Source organism: Sciurus carolinensis, chromosome 13 (genome assembly GCF_902686445.1).
Source record: "Sciurus carolinensis chromosome 13, mSciCar1.2, whole genome shotgun sequence".
In the NCBI taxonomy this organism is placed as follows: Eukaryota; Metazoa; Chordata; class Mammalia; order Rodentia; family Sciuridae; genus Sciurus; species Sciurus carolinensis.
Genome location: NC_062225.1, coordinates 21,522,077 through 21,545,887, shown reverse-complemented (window position 1 = coordinate 21,545,887; position 23,811 = coordinate 21,522,077). Strand labels below are relative to the sequence as shown.

Below are 23,811 nucleotides of genomic sequence, written 5' to 3'. Positions count from 1 at the left end.
GACACAGGGTTTAACTTTCTTTGGCAACTCACTTTCTTTGTTATCTGTGCCAATTATTGTTCTGAACTATAAACATAACTACCTTAATGGACTGTTGATGCTGTAATATTTTTGTGCCTAACCAAATGCAAGTTTTTTTTAAAAAACTCTCCTATTTTTAATGGTTTTCTGTTTCCTTGCTGTTCACATAACAATACTTGTCCTTCACAGCATCTCACTACTGCCATCTCCACCACTTCTCGTTTCCTAAAATCTCATTTTCTCAACATAGATCCTTATAGCAGAGTTGTAAGTATATTCCAGTGAAGCCTGGAGGCACTCTGCTCTGAGGAATGTGATGGAGCTTTAGGGCTTTAGCTCTGTGCTCTCTTTTCTTTATTCTTTTACTTTCTTTCTTTCTTGCTTTCTTGCTTTCTTCCTTCCTTCCTTCCTTCCATCCATCCCTCCTTCCCTCCTTCCCTCCTTCCCTCCCTTTCCTTTCTTTTTTAAACTTATTTGTGGCCAGGCATGGTGGTGCCACCTGTAATTCCAGCAATTCAAGAGGCTGAGTCAGGAGGATCACAAGTTCTAGGCCACCCTAGGCAACTTAATGAAACCCTGTCTCAAAATTTTGTAAAAAATTAAAAATTGAAAAAATAAAACTTAATTGTGGCAAAGTACACAAAACATAATATTTATCATCATAACCATGTGCAGTTCAGTAGTTTTAAGTTCATTCACACTCTTGCAAAACTGATGTGCCATTTCTTTTGATTCTTAAGTTTCCTTCCTTTTCTCTGTTATTGCAGTGACTAAACAAAGTACCTGTGAATAGCCAAGGTGTTGCAATATTACAATAAGAGGAGTCTGGTGGCTGGGGTTATAGCTCAGTGGTAGAGCACTTGCCTAGCATGTGTGAGGCACTGGGTTCGATTCTCGGCACCACATGTAAATAAATAAAGATCTATCGACAACTAAAAAAATATTAAAAAAAAAAAACTAAAGCAAATCTGTGTAACATTAAAAAAAAAGAGGAGTCTGGAAGGCAGGCAGAGGGTGTCCTTCACCTCCACCACTTGTAGATGCATCACAGGACTCTGCTAGAATGAACCTAAATGGTATTTTGTACCTCCAGGCAAACATCCTGAAAAGCTTGGTGGCTCAGCAGAGAGTTTGATCCCAGGTTTCCAGTCAACCCAAGGCGACGCTTTTGCTGCTTCCTCATTTTCTGCTGGAACTGGTGAGTGTGGCACTTGCCCAAGACAGGAGTCTCACTGTTGTTACCTTGACATTGTTGTTATCTCCACAGATAGCTGTGTATGCCACTGAACCCCTGCTCCTGGCAGTAACTCATGTGTTCCTTCATTCAAAATCTGTCTAATAGAAAAGGGATAGAGAAAGAGCTAGGAATACCTTGATTTTAAGTGGCACAATGACCTGGCATATATTGCCAGACTTGCTCTCTCTAGTTCAGGACATATATTAAACAATATTTCTAAATTTAAGGATCAGAACTTTGGTAATCTTCTGTCATTGCTTAGGTTGTTTGGGGATGAATTGAAGAATCCTGAGAATTAGATGTTCCGTCTGAACCTGAGACTCTACTAAGCTTTGTATATTTGTGCTTTGGGGGAGAAGGAGGTATTTTTTAATAAGATTTTTTAAAAATTATAGTAGCAATAATAAAAGACTTGTTTTCCTCTTTATTAATAAAATTATGCATATTATATAAGTTAGCAACTTATAGAGGAAAATGTTTAAAATCCTCCATGATCTTACCACTAAGAGGAAGTACAGAGATACCATTTTGATGTCTGTTAGGCATTAAATTTTTTAGGGTCCAGCTATCTTTGTGAATGAATCTAATGTAGAATCTAAAAGTAGATCTCTCTGCCAGGCACAGTGGCACATGCCTGTAATCCTAGCGGCTCAGGACACTGAGGCAGAATATCAAGTTCAAAGCCAGCCTCTGCAAAAGTGAGGCATTAAGCAACTCAGTGAGACCCTGTCTCTAAATAAAATACAAAATAAGACTGGGGATGTGGCTCAGTGGTCAAGTGCACCTGAGTTCAATCCCTGGTACCCCCTGCCTCCAAAAAAAAAAAAAAAAAAGATCTTTCTCACCAAAATACATGTGACCACATCTTGTACAGTTTTATGCCCAGATAAGACTCTGTTGTACATCTTTACAGTCATATTTTAAAACCTGACTTTTTCACTTGATCAGTCGTGGCACATTTCCCCCTCATCATGAAAGAAGCTCCTAAAATGTCATTTAAAAAATATCTGTGTTGAATTCCTTTATGACTAGATCCTGATGTCATGTAATTAATTACCTCTTTTTTTAAACATTATTTTGATTTCAGTGGTTTACTATTTTAAATGCTTTAGTAATGGGCATGAGCTTGTGATTGATTATATTCTTTGTAGGTTAAGCATTTGATATGCTTAATTTTTCTGACCTCATAAATTTATTTCTGGTTAGAACATCATGGTTTTCTGGACTTGCTTAAGTTGAAGTTGTACTATCTTCTTAACCAAGGGTCACTTAGGGTGTGTTTTAACTACGTTGTAACCAGTATGGTCTATGCAGTTTACTGTAGTTTACTACTGGTTGACTATGGCCCACTTTTATCATTTTGTAAATGACCTATGGGAATTTGTAGTTTTCCATGTCAATATATATTAATGTATAGCATTTTAATGGAAGAATAGTAACATTTATGAAGCAACCCTTTTCTGAATACTTAGATTGTTACCAATTTTTCATCATATAAATACATTCTTGAAACTAAATTTTTGTTTATATCTCATATAAGTTCTTAAATAATTTCTAAGAGATTATATGTTAATTAAAAGATAATGTATTTTAGGGCTTTTGATGCATATTTCCAAATTGCCCTCCAAGAAAGCTATACAAATTTTCTTTTGATCAACACTGAATGAGAGTAACTTTACCCACTATTGCCCCACCCTGCCCAGCCCAGCCCAGCCCAGAGATAGACAAAGGACATTGTTTTCTGGACATTTTTATTTGTTTAGGGATTAAATTGTTTGTGTCCTTTACTTTTTTGATGTTCTGGGCTCATTATTTCTTTTCTTAATTTATAGGAGCTCTTCTTCTGTCAAGTAATGTAAACATTTTCCCATTTTGTCAAGTGTACTCTGTATAATGATCTTGTGTAGCCGACTTGACCACCCTTTGAAGTTGATATGTTAGCCCCACATTGTTTTGATTGAGGAAACTGAGGCAAAGAAACTTTTCTAGGGTTACCTGTTAGCAAGTGACAGAGTTGGGACATGGACCTCTGGCTCCAAAGTCTCCTCTCTCAGATTTTATGCCTCTTAGTAAGGCAAATTTAGTAATTATCTTCTCTTATTAAATCATCTGAGTTTTAAGATTTTAAAATTAGAATAGAACATTACATGTCAGTCTTCTATAGTATTTTCTCTGTATACCAATTTTTTTTTATTGTAAACAAATGGGATACATGTTGTTTCTCTGTTTGTACATGGCGTAAAGGCATACCATTTGTGTAATCATAAATTTACATAGGGTAATGTTGTTTGATTCATTCTGTTATTTTTCCCCTTTCCCCCCACCCCTCCCACCCCTCTTTTCCCTCTATACAGTCCTTCCTTCCTCCATTCTTGCCCCCCTCCCTAACCCTAACTCTAACCCTAACACTAACCCCTCCCACCCCCCATTATGTGTCTTCATCCACTTATTAGCGATATCATTCGTCCTTTGTTTTTTTTGAGACTGGCTTATCTCACTTAGCATGATATTCTCCAATTTCATCCATTTGCCTGCAAATGCCATAAATTTATCATTCTTTATGGCTGAGTAATATTCCATTGTATATATATACCACAGTTTCTTTATCCATTCATCAATTGAAGGACATCTAGGTTGGTTCCACAATCTGGCTATTGTGAACTGAGCAGCTACGAACATTGATGTGACTGTATCTCTGTAGTATGCTGATTTTAAGTCCTTTGGGTATAGGCCAAGGAGTGGGATAGCTGGGTCAAATGGTGTACACCAATTTTTAATTGTATGGATTGTATTTTTCTTGGTAACTAAAAGTCTGCTATTTTATTACCTTTTAAAGACAACTTTTAGATTTATAAAAACCTACCTCTTTTTTTTTTTTTTTTCCCTGCATGTGGCACTGGGGATTGAACTACCAGGCCTCCTGCATGCTAGGGGCAAGTGCTTTACCACTGAGCTACATCCCCAGCTCTCTCTACTTTATTTTGAGACTGGGTTTCCCTAAGTTCCCATGTCAGCCTTGAACTTTAAACAAAACTTAAGGATAAGAAAGGTGTGTTGTGGTGACACCCTCTATCATCTCAGCTACTTGGGAGACTGAGGCAGGAGAAATGCAAATTCAAGACCAGCCTAGGCAAATTAGTGAAACCCAGTCTGAAAACCCACAGACCTCAGGGAGTGTCCTCATACCAGAGTCAGAGGCAGTGGAGAAGGAGAGCAGAGCCAGATGCCCATAGAGATACCTCCGGTAATGTCCACACATGTCCACACTTTGAATCCTCTGTAAGCCCATTTCACAGACAGCACACCAAGGGTCAGAAAGGTGAAGAGAAATGCCACACATCTGATGCCCCCAGCTTTGCAAAGAGGTTAGTAGAGAGGGAACTGGGCCTCAAGACTTCCAAATTCAACCTAGTATCATACAGACTGAGGAGAAGGGACTCAGGGAACATTGAGAAATACAGGGATGTCAAGAGAGATAGACTGAGACCTAAAACAAGACAGAGAGATGAGTGGGGCAGGGTAGAGGAAGAATAGAGCAGAGGGCTAGGGATGTGGTCCTACGTGCAGGACTGTGATGATGGTGTTGGACACAGAGGTGTGGGTCACACAGGCACCAAGTTACAAAAAGAACTGTGTACAAATGGGTATGTGTTGCTCAGCTTTCCATTACTATAACAAAATATCTGAACTAATCAACTAACAGAGAAAAAGTGGGTTTTTAAAATTTTTTTAAATTATAAATGAACACAATACCTTTACTTTATTTGTTTATTTTTATGAAATGTCAAGGATCAAACCTAGTGCCTCACACATGCTAGGTGAGCACGCCACCACTGAGCCACAACCCCAGGCCTGGAAAAGTCTTATTTTGGCTTTTCCAGGAATGTTGGAGGTTTCAATTCATGGTTACTTGGCCCCATTACTTCGGGTCCTGCAGTGAGGGCAGCACATTGTGGGTAGGTATCATGTGGCAGAGCAGAGCTGCTTACCTCGTGACCAGGACACCAAAGAAAGGAAGAGTAAGAAATCAGGGTCTCACACCTTTTGAGGGCACAACCCCAATGACCTAGAATTTCCGAATAGGCCCCACCTTGAAGTTTTCACCATCTTCCAGTAGTGCCAAACCAGGGACCAAACCTGAACCAAACCAGGGACCAAATCTATCCCCAGGATAGGGTCCTGTGGGGGGACATTTCCGATCCAAACTAAACTGGTAAAAACAGAATAGTCTAAGGAAGAGTATTGAACATTTTTAGTGATGCTGTACTACAGTTGTGTAAGGTGTCTCAATTGGGAGGAGCTGGATGCAGGCTTTTCAGGACTCTGCAGCACACTTCTTTGATTCTGAAATTATTTCAAATAAAAAACATTTTTAAACATTCTTGTGGACTGGGGATATAGCTCAGTTGGTGGAGTGCTTACCTTGCAAGCACAAGGCCCCTGAGTTAATCCCCAGCACCGCAAAAAAGAAAAAGAAAAAAAAATTCTTTATCAAAAGCAAAATGAAATTATGACTAATGAACAAGCCAAATACAGAAGTGTAATTTAAAAAATGATAAAGTAGAAACCAAGAAACTTTGAGTTCTGCTCTGCTTGTGGACCTCTGGCTTATCTCCTAATTTGGGGGCTTCATTTTCTTTTCTGGAAAATAAGAGAATTGTGCTAGAAAATTCTAAGATCTCTTCAACCTCTGGTATTCTTTAGGGCATATGTATTTCTCGAAATCTGTTATTTGCCAAATATAGAATATAGAATGAATGCCAGTAGTATGGTAGGTATGGTCCAGAGGTCAGGGCTTATCTAACTATATTAGGCAGGTACTCTATTTCTGCCTCTTCTCCTGTGTCTGCCTAGCACTTTATTAGATATTATGGCGATACAATAAGATTTAGTCCCCAGAGGGCCTCTAGGAGGTGATAGTTACATAGGAAGCAATTATACACATATGCTATTATCTATATACCAAAATGTATGATATGGACAGTAATACCATAGGAATTCTGAAAGATCCCTGTAGGCGCTACAGTATTCAAGGAAGAAGTAGAAGCTCAGGCATTTGTCCTGGTTTGAGCAGTCACCACGTCGCATAAACATAAAGAAGTATATTGTATATCTCAATAGATGTTTTGCTGTTCACCCTAGATTATTTGAATTTACTCTGTGGTACACACCTATAATCCCAGCTAATAGGAAGTCTGAGGCATGAGGATCACAAGTCAAAGCCAGCCTCTGCAATTTAGCAAGACCTTGTCTCAAAATAAAAAATAAAAGGGGTAGATTGCCCCTGGGTTCAATCCCTAGCACCATTAAAAGAAAAAAATATATATTTTTTTTTAGACTTACTCTATACTTTGAGCTGTTGGGTCAATGGGTGGTTAATTCATCTAGACTTACTTGCTATTTTCTGCTTTCTTTTTTTCTCTCCTGACCCTCTTTTCCCTCCAACCAACACCAGCTGAGAAAAGGAAGGGTGGACAAACTGTGGATTCTGGTGTCCCACTTCTAAGCGTTTCTGATCCTTTCATTCCTCTTCAGGTACCTGATGCACCAGGTGGGTGAATAGAACTGATCTAAGTAGCTTTATTCTTGTCCTAGGACCTCTGCAGAATTGTTTTAAACACCCCATGGAAGGGGTCTGAATTCTAAGCCCTAATAGAGTGATATTGTATATTTTTATTATGTCTTAGCAAGAGAGACAGACTTATCTTGGAAGGTAGCAGCCATTAACAAAGACAGTTGAATCAGTTTGGGTTATACCAAACTGGATCCCATCAGTCTTCTGTTTTTTATCCTTGGTGGTGTTTATGGTAATTTGGGGGGTCTGTGTGTCAGAAAGAATGTGATTATAATGATGTGGTAGTGGTGTGGTGTAAAGCATGTGATAAAGAAACAAAATATAAATAGTGGTTATAGTGTGATGATGGGATTGTGGATGACTTCTTGTCCAGTTTCTATTTTCTGTAATGTGCTTTTACTTTATATTATAAAAATACATAACAAGAGTTGATAGAGAACATGAGTCAGGAGACTTAGGTTCCCTTCCCGACTGTATCACTACCTGAAAACCTTCTGGGCCAGACCCTTTGTCAGTGAAGTAAGTTGAACTGCAGGAATTCAGATATTCTTTTCAATTTTCCATGTTACTGATTTTTAAGTAAGCAGTCTAAAAAATAAGAACTGGTTAGTGTGTTCTCATTGAAACCACTTTTGCAACAATAATTGAGTATTTTCCGTTTGGAGTTTATCAATGTGAGATCCCCTTCCTGCTACCCACCTGCTTTTTTTTTTTTTTTTGGTGGAAAGGACCCTGGGGGGTTGAGGTGGGTGGTTGTGATGAACAGAAGTCTGCCTTTAGGAAAAAATAAATAAATCCAATTCCTCGGAAGCAAGCAGTCATTTTGCTTCATTTTTCCTTTTTGCTATTCCTATGACTTCACAGTCTTAACCTTGAATATACTTACAAAGACAGACTGCAGCATTGGTACAAAAACAGCTCTTGTTTGTCTAGGCAATTTGTTGACCCTTCCAAGGGAAGCAAACACTTGCCTTGATCAGGCAGTTTTGTGACTTTATTGCTTGCTGCACCTGGATATAGCTCAAAAATATCTAAATCGCCAAAGAATGATTCAGTCAGTGTTGGTTAAGGAAAAGGGAAGAAAGGAATCAAATGTAGGCCCTTTTCTTTCTTGCTCATTTCCCATATGTCTGGCAATACCTGGACAATTTTGTGCAGAAGGTTAGAAAGAGGGGCTGGGGAGATAGCTCAGTCGGTAGAGTGCTTGCCTTGTAAGCACAAGGCCCTGGGTTCGATCCCCAGCACCAAAAAAAAAAAAAAGAAGGTTAGAAAGATGTGAACCATAGAGTCAAGTGGGGCCCCTGGGCCTCTCTTCTCCCAGCTTTACCAGCACTGGAACCAGACAAGGGAAAGGTGTTACAGAGGCTTTGTCCCTTTGATATACTTTCAGTTTCTTGATTTGCTGTTGCCCAGATAGCCCATGGGCTGCAGGAACTGGAAAGATGGTCTCTTTGCCCAGGGTAGAAGAAAAGGACCCTGAGGCAAGTAGCTGTCATCTGCAGCTGTCACAGGTGTCCTCCCGGTTGGTATTGGGGAGCCAGGGGCACATGCCTAGGACTCAGGAGATTGCCTCCAGGTTGTAGAGATGAGTCTGAGGATGCCAGAGCCAGCTGACTGCCAATCTGCCCTCCTTATTGTTTTCATTCCTGTTTCCTGATCCTCTCTACTTTTCTCATTCTGGAGGATTCCTGCAAAAGTACTAGTGGTATACACATTTTAATACAGAGTGACTTTAATACACTCTTGGACTCCACTTGGATTTTTTTTTTTAAGAAACATTTTTTTAACTTTATTTTATTTGTTTATGTTTTTATGTGGTGCTGAGGATGGAACCCAGTGCCTCACACATGCTAGGCAAGCGCTCTACCACTGAGCTACAACCCCAGCCCTCCACTTGGATTTCAGTGGAAAATCTATGAAAAGCTGGGCATGACTGGGCACAATGGCCTGTAATCCCAGCAACTCTTTAGAGGCTGAGGCAGGAGGCTCACAAGTTGGAGACCAGCCTTGACAATTTAGCAAGACCCTGTCTCAAAATTAAAATAAATAAAGGGGTTGGGGATATACCTCAGTGCTAGAGTGCACCTGGATTCAATCCCAATACCACCAGAAAAAAAAAAATTGCTGGGCACTGTGGCATAGGCCTATAATCCCAGCTACTTGAGGGGCTGAGGCAGGAATATTGCAATTTCAAGGCCTGTGTGGGCAATTTAGTGAGTCCCAGTCTCAAAAAAAGAAAAAAAAAAAAAACTATTAAAATGGAACATTTTAATAGAAAATTCCAAGTGTCCTCTTTGTTTTCCAGTCTGTCAGATGAGACTCATCCACTGAAAACTTCAAACTTGTAGCTTCTTTGTTCTCCAGTGAATTCTTATGTCACTGAGTATAAAATCCAGACTTCATACTGTGACCTACAAAGCCCTTGGCTCTCCCCTAATCTCAGTTTATAGCACTCTTCCCCTCGGTCTTGTTTTTCCTTCAAAAGGATAACCTTGTTCCCACCTCAGGGCCTTTGTGCTTGCTTGCTGGTACTCTGCCTGGGAAGCTCTATTCCTGAGTGTCATTTGACCTTTGATGGTTCAATGAGAACTCTCAGTCAGGCCTCTTGACTTTTTTCTTTATAGGACATACCAGTACATTGTCTGGTTTTACTTTGTTTATCGTTGGTCTTTCCTCATCAGAACGTTGGTGTCCTCATGTGGGTGGATCTTGTGCGTTTTATTCACCAATGCATCACCAGTACCAAGAACCCTGCCTGGCAGTGTTGACACACTGAGTATTTGCAGATCAGATGAATGAATGAAATGGAACCTGAAGCTGGAAGCCTTTTGGTGGCCCTTTATCCTCCATGTCTGTCCCCATCACCCAGACAACCAGACTACTGGGTCCATAACCTTCCATCAGTGTCTGTGCCAACTCCTATCTAGACCTCCCACCCACTTTTTGAAGGTGAACAAAGGAAGACAGCCTCCAATGTCAGGAAGCTGCCAAACCCTGGGCTGGTGAAGGAAGTGTCTAGGCTCAGCAGATCCTTCAGCCCCATCCTTCCTTGGTGCCCTCCAGAATTGGGCTAAGTATACCACTGTGCCTTTGATTATGTATTTAATTTAATATTTAGCCACTAGCACACTCAGTCATAGCTCCTTCATTATGAATCTTACACATCTTCCTTTAGCATCTTGAATTCAGAGATAAGTGTCTCTTTGGAACCTGGGCAGAATGCAAATTTGTTTTCCATTCAAAAAAATTTTTTTAATTAAACAAATGAAATCAGTTTGTCATACCTCCAGCCAATTTTAACACTAGTTGTGTTTTCTGGTTTGTTTGTTTTGCAAACACACTCATCTTCCACACTCAACTGTCTTCCATTGTACTGGAAATCTTGCCTTTCAAGGGTCTTTGCTTTTAAAATTTTTTTTTATTTAATTTTCTTTGATTTTCACAGATACTCCCGTGCTTTTAAAATTTTTTTTTATTTAATTTTCTTTGATTTTCACAGATACTCCCGAGTGGTAGGTAGTAGACGTGTCAAGCAACATACTTTGTGGTTGAGGAAGTGAGGCTATGAGGCCTTGGTGCTGTCCTCACCGTGCAGGCTCTACCTGCCTTTCTGCTGCCCTTGTTCCCCAAGCCATGGGCATTTCTTCATTCTTGGGACAATTCACAGATCAATAAGTCTTCAACTAGAAAGATCAATTTAAGGTTTAGAGAAATTTAAAAATGGATTTGGACCTGGACTCTGACTTCTTAGTAGCTAGCTGATTTTGGTCAAATCACTTAAACTGAATTCTTATTCTTAAGATTGTTGATATTAAAACCTACCTTTAATGGAATACATATGAGGTTCAAATGAAATCATGTATTTGAAATTACTATGTACATTTTCAATTACTGTAAAGTTCTGGGTCCTTAATCCCAATAGGGCAGTCCTAATTATAAAGTAATTTTTCTCTTATTAAAATTAAACTTGCTCTTATAACCTTTTACACAGCTGAGAGCCATTAAAATAGATTTCTTGGATTGTCACACTGTGGATAAAACATAATTGTGTTGGTTTGTTTTAAAGACTTTTTATTTTCAAATTGCAATAAAATGAATTTTTTAGAATGCCTGGAGTATTAAAATCATAGCCATGAGAATTTATGTGTTCCCAGAGCTGTCAAGTAGAGTATGGCTAGTGAAACTCAAATTATTTCATTGATGCTTATATGCTGCCTATTCATTTGTTTACCTTCTACATATATTAGGGATCAGATAAGCCATAGATAGTATAAAGTTTTAAAGTACGATAGAAAAGAGTTTTCTCTGAAAATTGAACAAAAAATAATTTTAATCAACTATTTTTTAATTTTTACTTGAAAAATAAAATATTTCCTAATTATTTTAAAATTTACATAAAATGTATCATTTTAATCATTTTTAAGTATATAATTCCTTGGCATTAAGTACATCGTTTTGAATCTATCATTACCGTACATTCATCTTACAAAACTGAAGCTCCTCATCCACTAAACAATAACTCTTCATTTCTCCCTCTTCCCAGCCTCTGGAAACCACCATTCTCCTGTCTTTATGAATTTGATCACTCTAGGTACCTCATATGAGGAGAATCATATAGTATTTGTCCTTTGGTGACTGGCTAATTTCTCTTAGCATAATGAGAGTTAATCCATGTTACATATGTCAGGATTTCTTCCCTTTTAAGTCTGAGTAATATTCTGTTGTATATAAATACCACATTTTGTTTATCCATTTTACTCTTGGACCCTCAAGTTGCTTCCATCTTTTGACTGTTGTGAATAATGCTACTGTGAACGTGGTGCACAAATATCACTTTCTGACCCTGCTTTCAGTTCTTTAGGATAGATACCCAGAAATGGAATTGCTGCATCACATGGTAATTCTATTTTTAATTTTTTTGAGGAACTACCATACTAAACATTCCCACCAACAATACACAGGGTTTGAAAATAATTTGTATAATAACTTTTTAATACTGATCTCTTTAGGAAGTGCTGCTTCCTAGAATTAGAGACTTAAAAAAAGGAACCTCTTGGTTTTGTGGCACTCCATCATCTCTTGAAAAGTTAGGCAAGAGAAGCTGTTTTCTTAATGGTTAAAATGAGCATTTCTTTCGTTGCTGCTTGTCAGCTATCTTCCTTGTTTCCAACTGCTATCTTGTAATATTGAAAATATTGAAAAGTCCAAGTTCAATAATAATGTGCCTTTACTCTGGAAAATTTGTATTCTAAAGAATTAATTCTCTAAAATTATTTGAAATGAGGGCATGGTGTTTGATTTTTGCTTCTTACTTGAAGATGTCCCTGATGTTAGTGTCTGACAGAACTATATAGAGCAACTGGATTTTTAAAAATATTTTTATTTTTAATTGACATAGTAATCGTGTGTATCTATGGAGCACAGTGTGACATTTCAATATATGTACATAATTTGCAATGAATAAATTGAGGTAAATTGCGATGAATAAATTGGGTCACCACATAGAGTGGCTCAATTTTAAAAACAGTCTTTTTCATCATAAGACTTCAGGGCTTATATACCTCATATTGAATGACATAAATTTCCAGAGCCAGAGCTATAGCAGTCACATTATCATTTTTGATGGGCACACATTGAGCTCTTCACGTTTGTTAGTTTAGCCTGTTCTGCTCCTCATTCCTAATTAGACTCAGAATGGTCCATAGGCAAACCCTGGGTCTTATTATTCCTGTATAAATAGGTATCTAATCCTCCCTTTTTATATTTTAAAAGAAGAAAAGTTCACAACTCACAGTATATTCCAGACTCATGTCACAAGTTATTTTAATTATCTAACCTTAGACTAGTTTGTGAAAGATTTATTATTTTCTTGTCTTGCAGTTGATAGTTGTGACTGTCTTGAGAGGGGAGGGATAAGAGAAGAATCTGAAATGAATTCATGCCAAACTTCAACTTTAGCAACTACCTCCTCCTCTCTTTTCTCCCCCTTCCCCATTGCCACTTGAGTTATGTTTAGGAAGCGATGGGGAGGTGTTCAGGAGAGAAGACCCACTTTCTCTCACCTTTCCCTTAGTTGAAAATACTACCAATCCACTCCTTTAAAAGTGGCTAGGGAGGTAGCTCAGTGGTAGAGAGCTTTACTAGCATGTACAAGGCCATAGGTTTGATCTCCAGCACAGCAAAAAGAAAGGACGTTTATTTCCATTATCCTTCCTTCCTGTATACCTCTGTGTCCATTTTTCTCTAAGGGTTTAGGCCTTTAGCCATTGAGCATCTCTCAAAGCTCTTATTCCGACTTGTTATCTGGGATCCCTAGAGACTTGAGAAAGAACCAGGTATACTAATAGGAATGTAACAAGGAATCACTACAGTTTGTGAGCAGACTGTTCATTAAAGAAGAAATGTAAATTGCCAGTACATTTTTTTAAAGTTTATCATCATGAGGAATCCAAGTACCAACTCTAAACAGTAAGGGGATGTGACTTCCACTATCATATTGGTAAAGATGGGAAAACACAACCTCATACCTGATAAAGATGTAGGAAAGTGGACACCTCAGGTCCTGCTAGTAGGAACATCAGCTCATACAACTTCTTGTGAGGATTGTTTGGCAGTTTATAATGAAAGTCTTCAGGGTTTTATTTTCTCTTTTAGCAATTCTGTTTCTCAAAAATTAGTCTAAGAGGATTGGGGCTGTAGCTCAATGGCAGAGCACTTACCTAGCATGTGTGAAGCACTGGGTTTGATCATTAGCACCTCATAAAAATAAACAAATAAAATAAAGGCATGCTGTCCATACAACTACAAAAAAATTTTTTTAATTAGTGTAAGAAACATGGGTATGCTTAAATATTTGTTGAATAAATAAATTCATAGGAAAAGACTGGAGGGATGTTCATTAAGTTAATAGTTGATATCTCTGAAAGTTGTAATTATAGGCACATTTACATTTATACTTTGGCTTATCTGTTTTCCCCAAATTTTCTACAATTAATATATACTACTTTTATAATAAGGAAGAACATAGAAATTTGTTCTTTTTTCTGATGAGGCATGAGCTTAGATCTTTCCCTGCCTTCCCTGTTCTCCTCCTGACTGGGCCTTCTGGGCAGTACGCATGTTAAACATGTTGAGTCAGCTCTGCGTTTTCCCTGGGGCCAGCCACCTTACCTCCTGCTTGTGTCTTCCCACCAAAATAATTCTCAGACTTTTGCGGGCCTCCTGCTTGTGTCATCCTCTGAGCACCCTTCCTAGAGTCCTCACCAGTCCAGATCTCCATTTTCATCTTGAGAGTTCATCTCTTGAGCAACTAGTTCCTGTTCCCATTTTTCCCTTCATACGTGATTGGCTTTTAGTGGTAGGTAGAGTTCTCAAATTTATCTTCAATAAGGAGATTCAGAGAGAGTAAGAGACTTGCCCAAAGTGCCGCACAAACCTACAGCAGAACCCAGGTCTCCTGCCTCTTCCTCTCTGTCAGCCCAGGCTGCCTCCTCCCCATATCTCACTGAATAGAAGTTCTGCATGTTCTGTCCTCATACCAGGCATTTGAGGAAGATCTGCAGTGTTACTCATGTTACTCATGTCCCCTGCTGTACTCAGACATCTGTGGTGACCCCCTTATCCCACTTAAAGAGAAGTTAGTACCCTTTTATATGGCACTTTATTTACATACATATGTGCAGATTAATTCTGATAAATACAACTATTTAATCCTAACAAGACCTTAAATTAGTTCTTATCCTCTATGTTTATAGGTGAGAACCTGAAGCTTAGAATAATTAGGTAACTTAAGTTTCATGTTACTTATTTATTTCTCAGAATTTTGTAGACCTCAACTTAAGTTCCCAAAATGTACAGTATCACAATAAAAAAATAAAATAATTAAAATAAAACCATCCCCAAATTCATGGTATCCTCTCACCTCTACAAGCATACCTCCATTCTCCCCATAAACACACACACACACACACACACACAGATTTGGAGTCTGGAGCTGGTTCTAAAATATCAAAGTCAGACGAGAAACTGACCAAAACTGTACCATTTTTCTCCATTCAGAATTGTCTGCTGCTTTCCCATATACTGGAATTTGTTGGGGCCACAGGCTTATCATTCTAACACAAAGATAGAACAATTCTTTTTTTTTCCTTAATATTTTTGTAGTTATAGATGGACCGAATGCCTTTTTTTATTTGTTTATTTTTATACAGTGCTAAGTATCAAACCCAGTGCGTCATGCATGCTAGGCAAGTGCTCTGCCACTGAGCTACAGCCCCAGCCCCCAAGACAGAATAATTCTTGTAAAACATTCCTTATGAGAATTAAATCATTTCTAAAATGCAGTTTATGAATAATTTCCACTTCATTGGTCTGTCACCTTGAATGATTGAGAATAGGAATCTGAATTTCTATGCATTTCTGGTATGAATTACCCCAGAAGATGACTTTTGCTTTTGTATCCAGAGAAGCCATTTCCCATGGTTCATACAAAATTTAAGAAGGTTTTTGTTTATTAGATAATAATAAGTCATGATGCTGACATGGGACTTGATTGAGGTTTTGGATCTTGAACACTTCTAGCAGTTTCCTAAGTTCACTACTCTCTTCTCCTTGCTGTTCTTCCCCGTTTCCTAAGTTCACTACTCTCTTCTCCTTGCTGTTCTTCCCCATACCCCATTTTGATACTTGGCCTTGAATGTAAGAGAAAGGACAGTTCATAATATAAGGATTTAAGGGCTAGCTGTTGATGCAGATGGGAGGCCATCAGGCTCCATGACTGATAGGCTGTCAGCATCCTATAGCCTTTCTTGGGCCTCCCATCACATCTGTTTCAGGTCTTTCATATACACAGAACACAAATGACCAGTAATAGCTTTAACTGTGACCTCATGTAAGAGTCTTTACATTTTAAAGGAATCAAAGTCCCTTAGTTAAACCAAAATAATGAATCTCTTAATAGAGTAGAATATCCCAGACTTTGTATCTCTTTCTTTCTTGATATAAGATCTTGGCTAAGTTATTTCCTTTTTAGAGTTAATTTCTTAATCCATAAATGAGAAGGCTATTCCAACACTAACCTGATAACTATACCATTGTGGCTGGATGTGGAGACCCATCATCCTATGCTGATGCGGATAGCCAAACCCTCCAAGCAACATGAGGGGGGATCTTTGAAGGTCTCTCTGGACTCCTTAGTTCTTGCCTGTGACTTAGGGCAAGTTACACATTCTGAGTCTTTGATACCCCTAATCTGTCTCATCACACAACATACACGTGCATACACATACATATACACACGTACCTTTTTACCTTCTCTCATGCTTTTTGGTAATGGCTAGTAAAAGAATTAGCTTCTTGTCAAAGTACCTGACTTTTTCCAGCTGATCTTTTACTCTCCCCACCTCTCCAACGATTGCAAAGGCACAGATGTGGCAGGGAGTATAAACTGAGTCTTAATTAGACCTTCCCTGCCTTCAGTCACAGTGTAAGGGCTGCAAGAGCAGTGAGTGCAGACTGCTCCAGGCAGTTGCGAATGTGGCAGGGAGGAGAGAGGAAGCATAGAGGAGATGGTACTTGAGCAACACAGAAAGATGTGGGCTCTCTGTTTTATAGACGAGGAGACAGGGTGAAGCTTAAGGAACTGCTCCAGTCCTCCTTCTCCAGCGAGACTAGAATTCAAACTCTGAAAGAATTCTTGCCCAAGGTTTGTACCAAGTAATTTTGACCTTTACTTTTTTATCCATGACCTCACAGGATTTCAAATACTTGAGTGCCAAGTGAAGGAAGCAAAATACATTTTTTTAAATGACATTTTTTGCAGAAAAGTAAGATGCAAACTAGTGATCAGAATAATGAAGAGTTAGACTTTTAGGAAAACCATCTTATTTTACCAGTAAGTAAAAGTAACCAACTTTATTTTTACTTCAATTTTAAAAATTCATGTGGAGTTCAAAATTAATGCTGATATAGTTATACCATATACTTGAATAGACCCTCCCAGTATTTCAGTCCCCTCACTTTTGAGACGTTCCCTTTTTTCTTCATTCTTTTCTTCAGTATAAATCAGGTATAAATGAGAAATGTGTAGGATATTGTCATGTAATTCAAAGACATTTATATTCCATGTGCTCCAAGGATGATAAATTAGCTTCACATAAATAAAAATCTCTTTTTTGCTTCAGTGTGTTAATTGTATCAAAGCAACTTATCTTGCTAAGACTCTAGAATCTATTCTTTCATTGATCTATGTAGTTGTGGAGCACCTAAATTATGGAACTCTTAAAATATTTATCACTTAGCTCAGTTCCCAACAGCCTAGAAGACTACAAATTCATTAAAATGTTATATGCACATACTTGAACTTTAAGTCACTTGTTTTTTTCAAACAAACACTTGAATTTTGGTTTAACTGGCAAGTGATAGAATTTGTGACTTCAGTCTCCTTGCAACAGAGGCATAAGCTCTTAATTCCCTTCTTCCTGTGAGATTCTGTGATTCATTATTTTGTTTCAAGTTAATGTTCAACCTTTAGTTGGTTAAAGGTAAGCAGCAGATTGTTGATGGATCAGGGCTAAAGGAATTATTTTGGGAGGAATTGTAATGTATATACAGTGTCCTACATTAAATTACCAGGTGTGACAAATCTGGTAGCTTCTTGTTTGTTTGGTTTTAGATCTGGTGGCTTCTAATGTCTTTTGATTTCTTAGCCAGCAGACATCAACAGTAATCTGTCTGCGGGCCTAAGTCAACTGTGTGAGATTTAACCATAGAATAATTAAGAAGCATGTTACAGATATACAGTTGGCAGACAGTAAATGATTGTTTAAGTTACCTTAGGCAAGATTGAATTGATTATAAACTGTTTCTAATTGCAAGTTTTAAAAAACAGATTGAAAACTAGACCCAGGAAAGGAAAAAAATACACAAAGTTTTGTATGCAAATGTTTATGGCAGCCTTATTTTTCATAGCTGAAAACTGGAAACAATCAAAAGTCTAGTAAGTGGTAAATTGATCAATAAAATGTGGTCCAGCCATATAGTAAAACACTACTCCTCAGTAAAACAGAACAAACTACTGATACAGGCAACAACATGGTGACTCTCAAAATCATTTTGCTAAATGAAGGAAATCAGACACAAAAGATTACACACTGTATGACTCCATTTAAAGTAGAAATCCTATTCTGGGCCTGGTGATACACATCTGTATTCCCAGTGACTTGGAAGCTGAGGCAAAAGGGTCGTAAGTTTGAGGCTAGCCTCAGCAATTTAGTAAGACCCTGTCTCAAAAGTGGGTGGGGGATGTTGCTCAGTAGTAGAATTATTGCCTAGCGCGTTCAATTTCCAGTACTGAAAAGAAGAAAAAGGGAAAAAAAAGGAAATTCTTGAGAAGGCAAAACTGTAGGGACAGATTCATTGTTGCCATGGTCTAGGGTGAGATCACGAAAGATATTTACTATGAGGAAACATTATGAATTTTTTTAAATATTGGAAATGTTCCATATCATTATTTCAGTGGTAATTATATAAATGTGTACATTTGTCAAAACTCACCAAACTGTACACTTAAAATTGGTGACATCTACTAAATGTGAGTTGTGCCTCAAAACAGAAAAACAAACCTAAAGTACATCTTATAAAGTTACCACTTCTCCTGGGGAAATAACCTTTTGTATACTTTGAATTTGGAGAGCCTGTTTTTAACAAGATACTTATAGTATTCATTTTTATGGTGAATCTGTACTAAAAATTGACCCCCTAAAATGTGTTTGCATAAATAACAGTGAGTGAATGCTGGGCACAGTGGTGCACATCTGTAATCCCAGTGACTTGGGAGGCTGAGGCAGGAAAATTGCAAGTTTGAGGCCAGCCTCAGCAATTTAACAAGACCCCTACTCAAAATAAAAAATATAAAAGAAAGAAAACAGTGAATGAGTCACTTGCTTTAATATCTCACTGCTTTTGTGCTTTTTTCTTTACCTCTCTGCCCAACCTAGAAAAACTAATTGAGGGACTCAAATCTCCTGACACGTCTCTTCTGCTCCCTGAACTCTTGCCTATGGCAGATCCTTTTGGTAGCACTTCCGATGCTGTAATTGGTAAAGTCATCATGTGTTTCTTCAATGTCATGCATGATATGTTTGTGTATGTTGAATGAAGTGCCTGGTTTAACAAATCCTAGAATGAATTTCATATGAATGAAAAGAAACGTGAAAAATTCAGTTATAAAATCTTCATGAAAAAATTGGTTTCTTACTGGACCTTTCTTTACTGAACTTGATGGAATATAGCAAGCACATTTTCTTTAGAAGGCCCATGCATGTACCAGAAAATGGTTTGTCCAGTGGTTAAGCTCCCTGAGTAGAATCTACGGTAAGACTCGATTTGTTTACTCGCCTTCTTGTGCTCCAACAGCAAGGCAGGCAAAACCTACAAAATGTCCAAGGCCTCTGTTCTTTAGGAGGGCCAGTCACTAGAGACATGGTAATGCCTCTGAGCAAAAAGTCCTAGAACTCACAAATGCCATGGCCCTACAAAAAAAATGGGCCTCCAGTTGAGAAACACGACATGGTGCAAAATACCTCCCACCTACACCATGGGATGGAGAGGAAATGGATTTGAAGCTTTTGCATTAGATTAGAGGATATTTACTTTAAGTTTGTTATTTAAGAAAAGCAAAATTTCCAGAAGAAACTAAGATGCCTTTCAGCCAATCTCTTCTGACATTGAAGAGATCGCGTGCTTGAAAGAGACTTGTGTTCCAGTCTCAGTAAAACCCAGACACTCAAAGCAGCAGAAATGAAGTCACTTTTTGTGCTTTCCTTCTTGTCTGGGGCTGGTATTTTAGCAACCTGTACAAGAAAGCCTTCACAGAATTTCCTGAAGAAACTTCTGAATTCCTTTCCTTACCCTGTCCTCTCCTTTCTTAATGCCCTGTTACAAAAGAAAAAGCTGATGTTGCCGTTGAGAGTCTTATACCAGGACTGGAACCCCCAGTTGCCCAGCGCCTCCCATCTCAGACGGAGTCTGTGACCTCAAACCGCACAGGTCAGTCAGGGGTCTCAGTAGCTGCAAGGACTGTTCAATGTGGTTTTCCACCTGTGGCAGATGATCATCAACTTATTTTTTAGCCCGGTAGTTTCCTCCTAGAGTGGATATTTCAGTTCTTTTAACCCTAGTGTCTAGATGTTGGGTATATTTTTCCTTGCTGAAGAACTGAGTACTTTTTTGGAGTCATATTCTTTTCAGAGAGGTCCCCTAGACTTGCCCTGGTTACAGAATTTCTTGATTCAAGATTCTTTTTACTGGTGGTAGATTCCTCCACCTCCTTAACTGTAAAACTCTGCAGAGCAGTCATGCTGTCTGCCTCCTCCAGGCTGCCCAGCAGTCTTTCCCACCTGAGAACATCAGAGGGTATCTGCAGAGCACCTCTCCTGTGGGTTGACATTTTTTCCCCAGAAGAGTGCTTTAATCATCTAGGGGTGGTTTGCTGTTAAACTGTAGGCAAAACCTGAATCTTCCTTGGATTCAACATTGCTTTCACCTTAATTTCAAGTCAGTCTTAGAATTTCTTAGCTACTCATAAAAACAGATTTGATAGCATTCATTTTTACTGAGTCCATAATTACCTTGATAAAAGTGTCTGATTATCTGACTCAGAAAATCAGCAGTTAGAGATCTAGGAAATGTGAGAATAAACTCATCCAGGTGAAAAAATTTACCCCAGAAGATAAAGTAGTTCCTTTTCCTCACTTAGATATTTTCTCCTAGAAAACTCTCCCAGAAAACAATCACTGTTCAGATGCTTAAACTCTGAATTTTCTCTTCCTTCCATTCTTTAACCAAAAGCAATTACGTGTTCAGAGGAGTAATTTAAATTTAGAAAACACTAACAAGACACATTTAGAATGGTAGTCTGATAGAGTTCTAGAAGGTTTGTTTAATCTCATCACATTCTACTAATAAAAAGCTAGATCAACCCTCCTAGTCAATTTCAGTACCTCACTATGTGGTAAGTCTCTTCCTGTGATTGTTAGGGAAAATTTAAGCAAAACTAATTGCAAAATCCTTTTCCCAAATGGTATTTCCTAAGAACTGAGTTGTTAAAATTGTACTGGCATCCAAATTAGAGACTTGTTTAACCAGTAACCTCTGAGCTACAAAGTCTTCTATACTTACAAGTTAATGTTAAGAGGAATCTAGAAATACATGTCGATATGGATAGAAATCCAGATGACTTAACATGTTTCTCTTAGTTTTCTTTCTCCCACCTTGACTTGAATGTATTACTTGTAAATACAACAACTTAAAGGCTAAAATCTAATCTCATGATATTATTGTATGTGCCATTTAATGCTGTCACTGACCTGGAATGCTGTTAACTGGACTCAGATTCTCTCACTGGGGAAGATTCCCTGCTTGACTGCTCTCTGCTTTCTAACCCTACTGCTGACCTTCTGGAAGAGTTTGCCCCCATAGCAATCTCTGCTCCAGCCCATAAAGGTAAATTCTTCTTCTTAGGCCCACATGTATCCCTGGAGAAGAGCTGAACAGCTCCTGAGAGTTTCCCTTTTCAAAAGTCTTTGCTATAAAGTGTTTAAACCTCCTTACATGGAAAACTTGAGTTTATACTCTTAGTCACTATTATGATACTTCTCAGAATCATTTAATAAGCCTTAGACAACAGATTGGCGAGGGTGTTACTTTCTGGCAAGAACTGGGTGCAGGTGACATTTTATGTTGCCTTTGAGCACTGTATACCTTAACAGTCAGCCAAGGAGAGGGCCTGAGCCAGCCGTCCACTCACTGTAGTTGTTAATGTGATATTTGTTGGCTTCGGAAAGTAGAGTTGTTCACCAAACCTGATTCAGGGTTTTGAACAATTATGACTACAGTAAAGAAACAGGTGTTCCTCAAAAGTCAGTCCTCAAAGATTGAACTTGTGAAAAGTTCCAAATTTTGTCCATTTTAAAATCATGATTGATTACTTGATTTCTCTTCCTTGTCTGGCATTTTCACTTCTTAGTTTTGGATTGATATTGGTTTGAAATTCTGCTGGGCAGAGGTAGCTTGACTTGAGTGCTCTTCAGCTAGAAGTTTGTGACAGTGATAGGTACAATGTCTGGCTTCCTCTGAATAGGCATTTACTAAACTTATCTCTGTGCTTGGGTAGTGAAAGTGATTTTCTTGAAGGAGAAAACGCTTAGGAAAGGAACAGCTTAAGCTAGAGGAGGGAAATTCAAGAAGGAAGCCTCCCAGAGAGGAGTAAAAGTAATTAGCTCATGGTTTACAGTGGTAAAGCTGAGCTTTTATTTTTACCTCTGATAGCATTAAAATTATTGTGTTTATAGCAAATGTTAAACAGTCATGTGGCAAGAGTGTGCCCACAGCAGTATCTGATTACAGAGAAGCATCACTTGCAAAATAGGTGCTCAGCTAGCATTTTTTGGTATTGCTACTTTACTTAGGTTTAAGAAACAATTTTTTTTTTTTTTTTTTTTAATTTTTGGTGCTAGGGATTGAACCCAGGGCCTTGTACATGGGAGACAAGTACTCTACCAACTGAGCTATATTCCAGCTGAAGAAAACATTTTACCAAACTTCTGCTGAAGGTCTCAGTACAGGAGATTTTATGCCCTACTGTTCCCTGAGGCATCTAAGTCGTTTGAAAGTCTTTTCCCATTCACAGAACAATGAGTCCTTCTCTAAGTATTTCTACTTGCCTTGTGTATAGTGATTACTTGTCTCTTGCTGTTGGTTTTGGGTCTCTTGGGGCTGGGGATTGAACCTAGGGCCTCGCACATTTTAAGCATGTGCTGTTCCACTGAGCTGTACCCTTAGCCCCTTCAGTCATTACTACTTGAAGAACTACTAGTTCTCTCTCCCCAACATCCCTAGTTTTGAGTTTTTTAAACATGTTAACCAGGCCTCTTTTCTCTCAATAAAGAAAATAACTGACTCATTCCTGTGCCTTTCTGAATTAGTGACATTGAAGAGATACTTCACAATAATTACAGTTAATGATCCTATAAATAATAGAGAAAATTCTTCCAATAACCCTTCTCCCTAATCATTTATGAAAGTCTTAACATGGCCAATTCTAAAGCATTTTTCCATATCTCTACATTTTCTAGTTTTTCTACTTTTATTTCAACTCAGAAAAATAAGTACTTTCACCTTTAAGAACTCCAGTGATTATATGCGTAGTTGGGAACTTTGTGCCTCTTTTCCATTCTCTCATTTGCTAATCTCTGCCTCTGTTGTTTCTACTTGTGTGCTTGCCTTCTGTATTAAGCTGCAGAAGATAGTAATCTCATCTCAGGTTTTGATGTCCCTGAGGGCTCGGAAAAGGTGGCAGAAGATGAGTTTGACCCTATTCCTGTATTGATAACCAAAAACCCACAAGGTAAGAAAGAGGTTGGGGAATAAGGAAGAGCTTGACATCTGCTCTCATGAAAATAATAATGTACCTAATCTGCAAGTGGGGAGAAAGAGTCAACATTTAATGCAGGATGTTGGGGGCAATGACAATCATTGTAGGCTGGACCAGTAGAGGTAGATAGAGATGGAGATACTGATGGTGGTTTCTAAAAAGCTTGACCATGGTGTTTATATAGAAATATTCAGTAGTTTGACTAACAACTAGGTTTTACAAAGTATCAAGCCAAAAATAAAGTGATCTTCAGTCAGTGGAAATTTGAAGGTATATATCAAAAGTTCTTAACCTTTTTATCATGATTAGAACAATCTGTAATAAATATTCTTCCCAAAGAGATTTACAGTCATGCTTTTATATTAGCCACATCTTTTGGACATCCTTAGAGCATGCTTTTTCCTCTTTGATGGAGTGAAATCACTTGAACATGCCATAAAACACTGAATTGCCATAGCTCCATTTATTTATTTTTTAAAAGCATGTTCTTATTACAATGTCTGAATAACTAATTTCTCCCCAAATCAAAAACTGATTTTTACTTTA

General features: G+C 38.2%; 1 protein-coding gene across 21 annotated transcripts in view; it reads left to right on the top strand.

Moving 5' to 3' along the window:
• Nucleotides 1–23,811, top strand: part of Aak1 (AP2 associated kinase 1) — a 188,358-nt gene that overhangs the window by 148,462 nt on the left and 16,085 nt on the right. For 12 of the 21 annotated variants that reach the window (XM_047523360.1, XM_047523359.1, XM_047523358.1 and 9 more), the window contains 6 exons: nt 1,115–1,219; nt 6,714–6,809; nt 18,830–18,931; nt 19,779–19,880; nt 21,225–21,335; nt 23,128–23,238. In XM_047523360.1, the coding sequence (XP_047379316.1) occupies nt 1,115–1,219; nt 6,714–6,809; nt 18,830–18,931; nt 19,779–19,880; nt 21,225–21,335; nt 23,128–23,238 (627 nt within the window). The remainder of the gene's footprint in view (nt 1–1,114; nt 1,220–6,713; nt 6,810–18,829; nt 18,932–19,778; nt 19,881–21,224; nt 21,336–23,127; nt 23,239–23,811) is intronic. The other 9 variants (XM_047523373.1, XM_047523372.1, XM_047523371.1 and 6 more) reach the window with 6 other exon arrangements.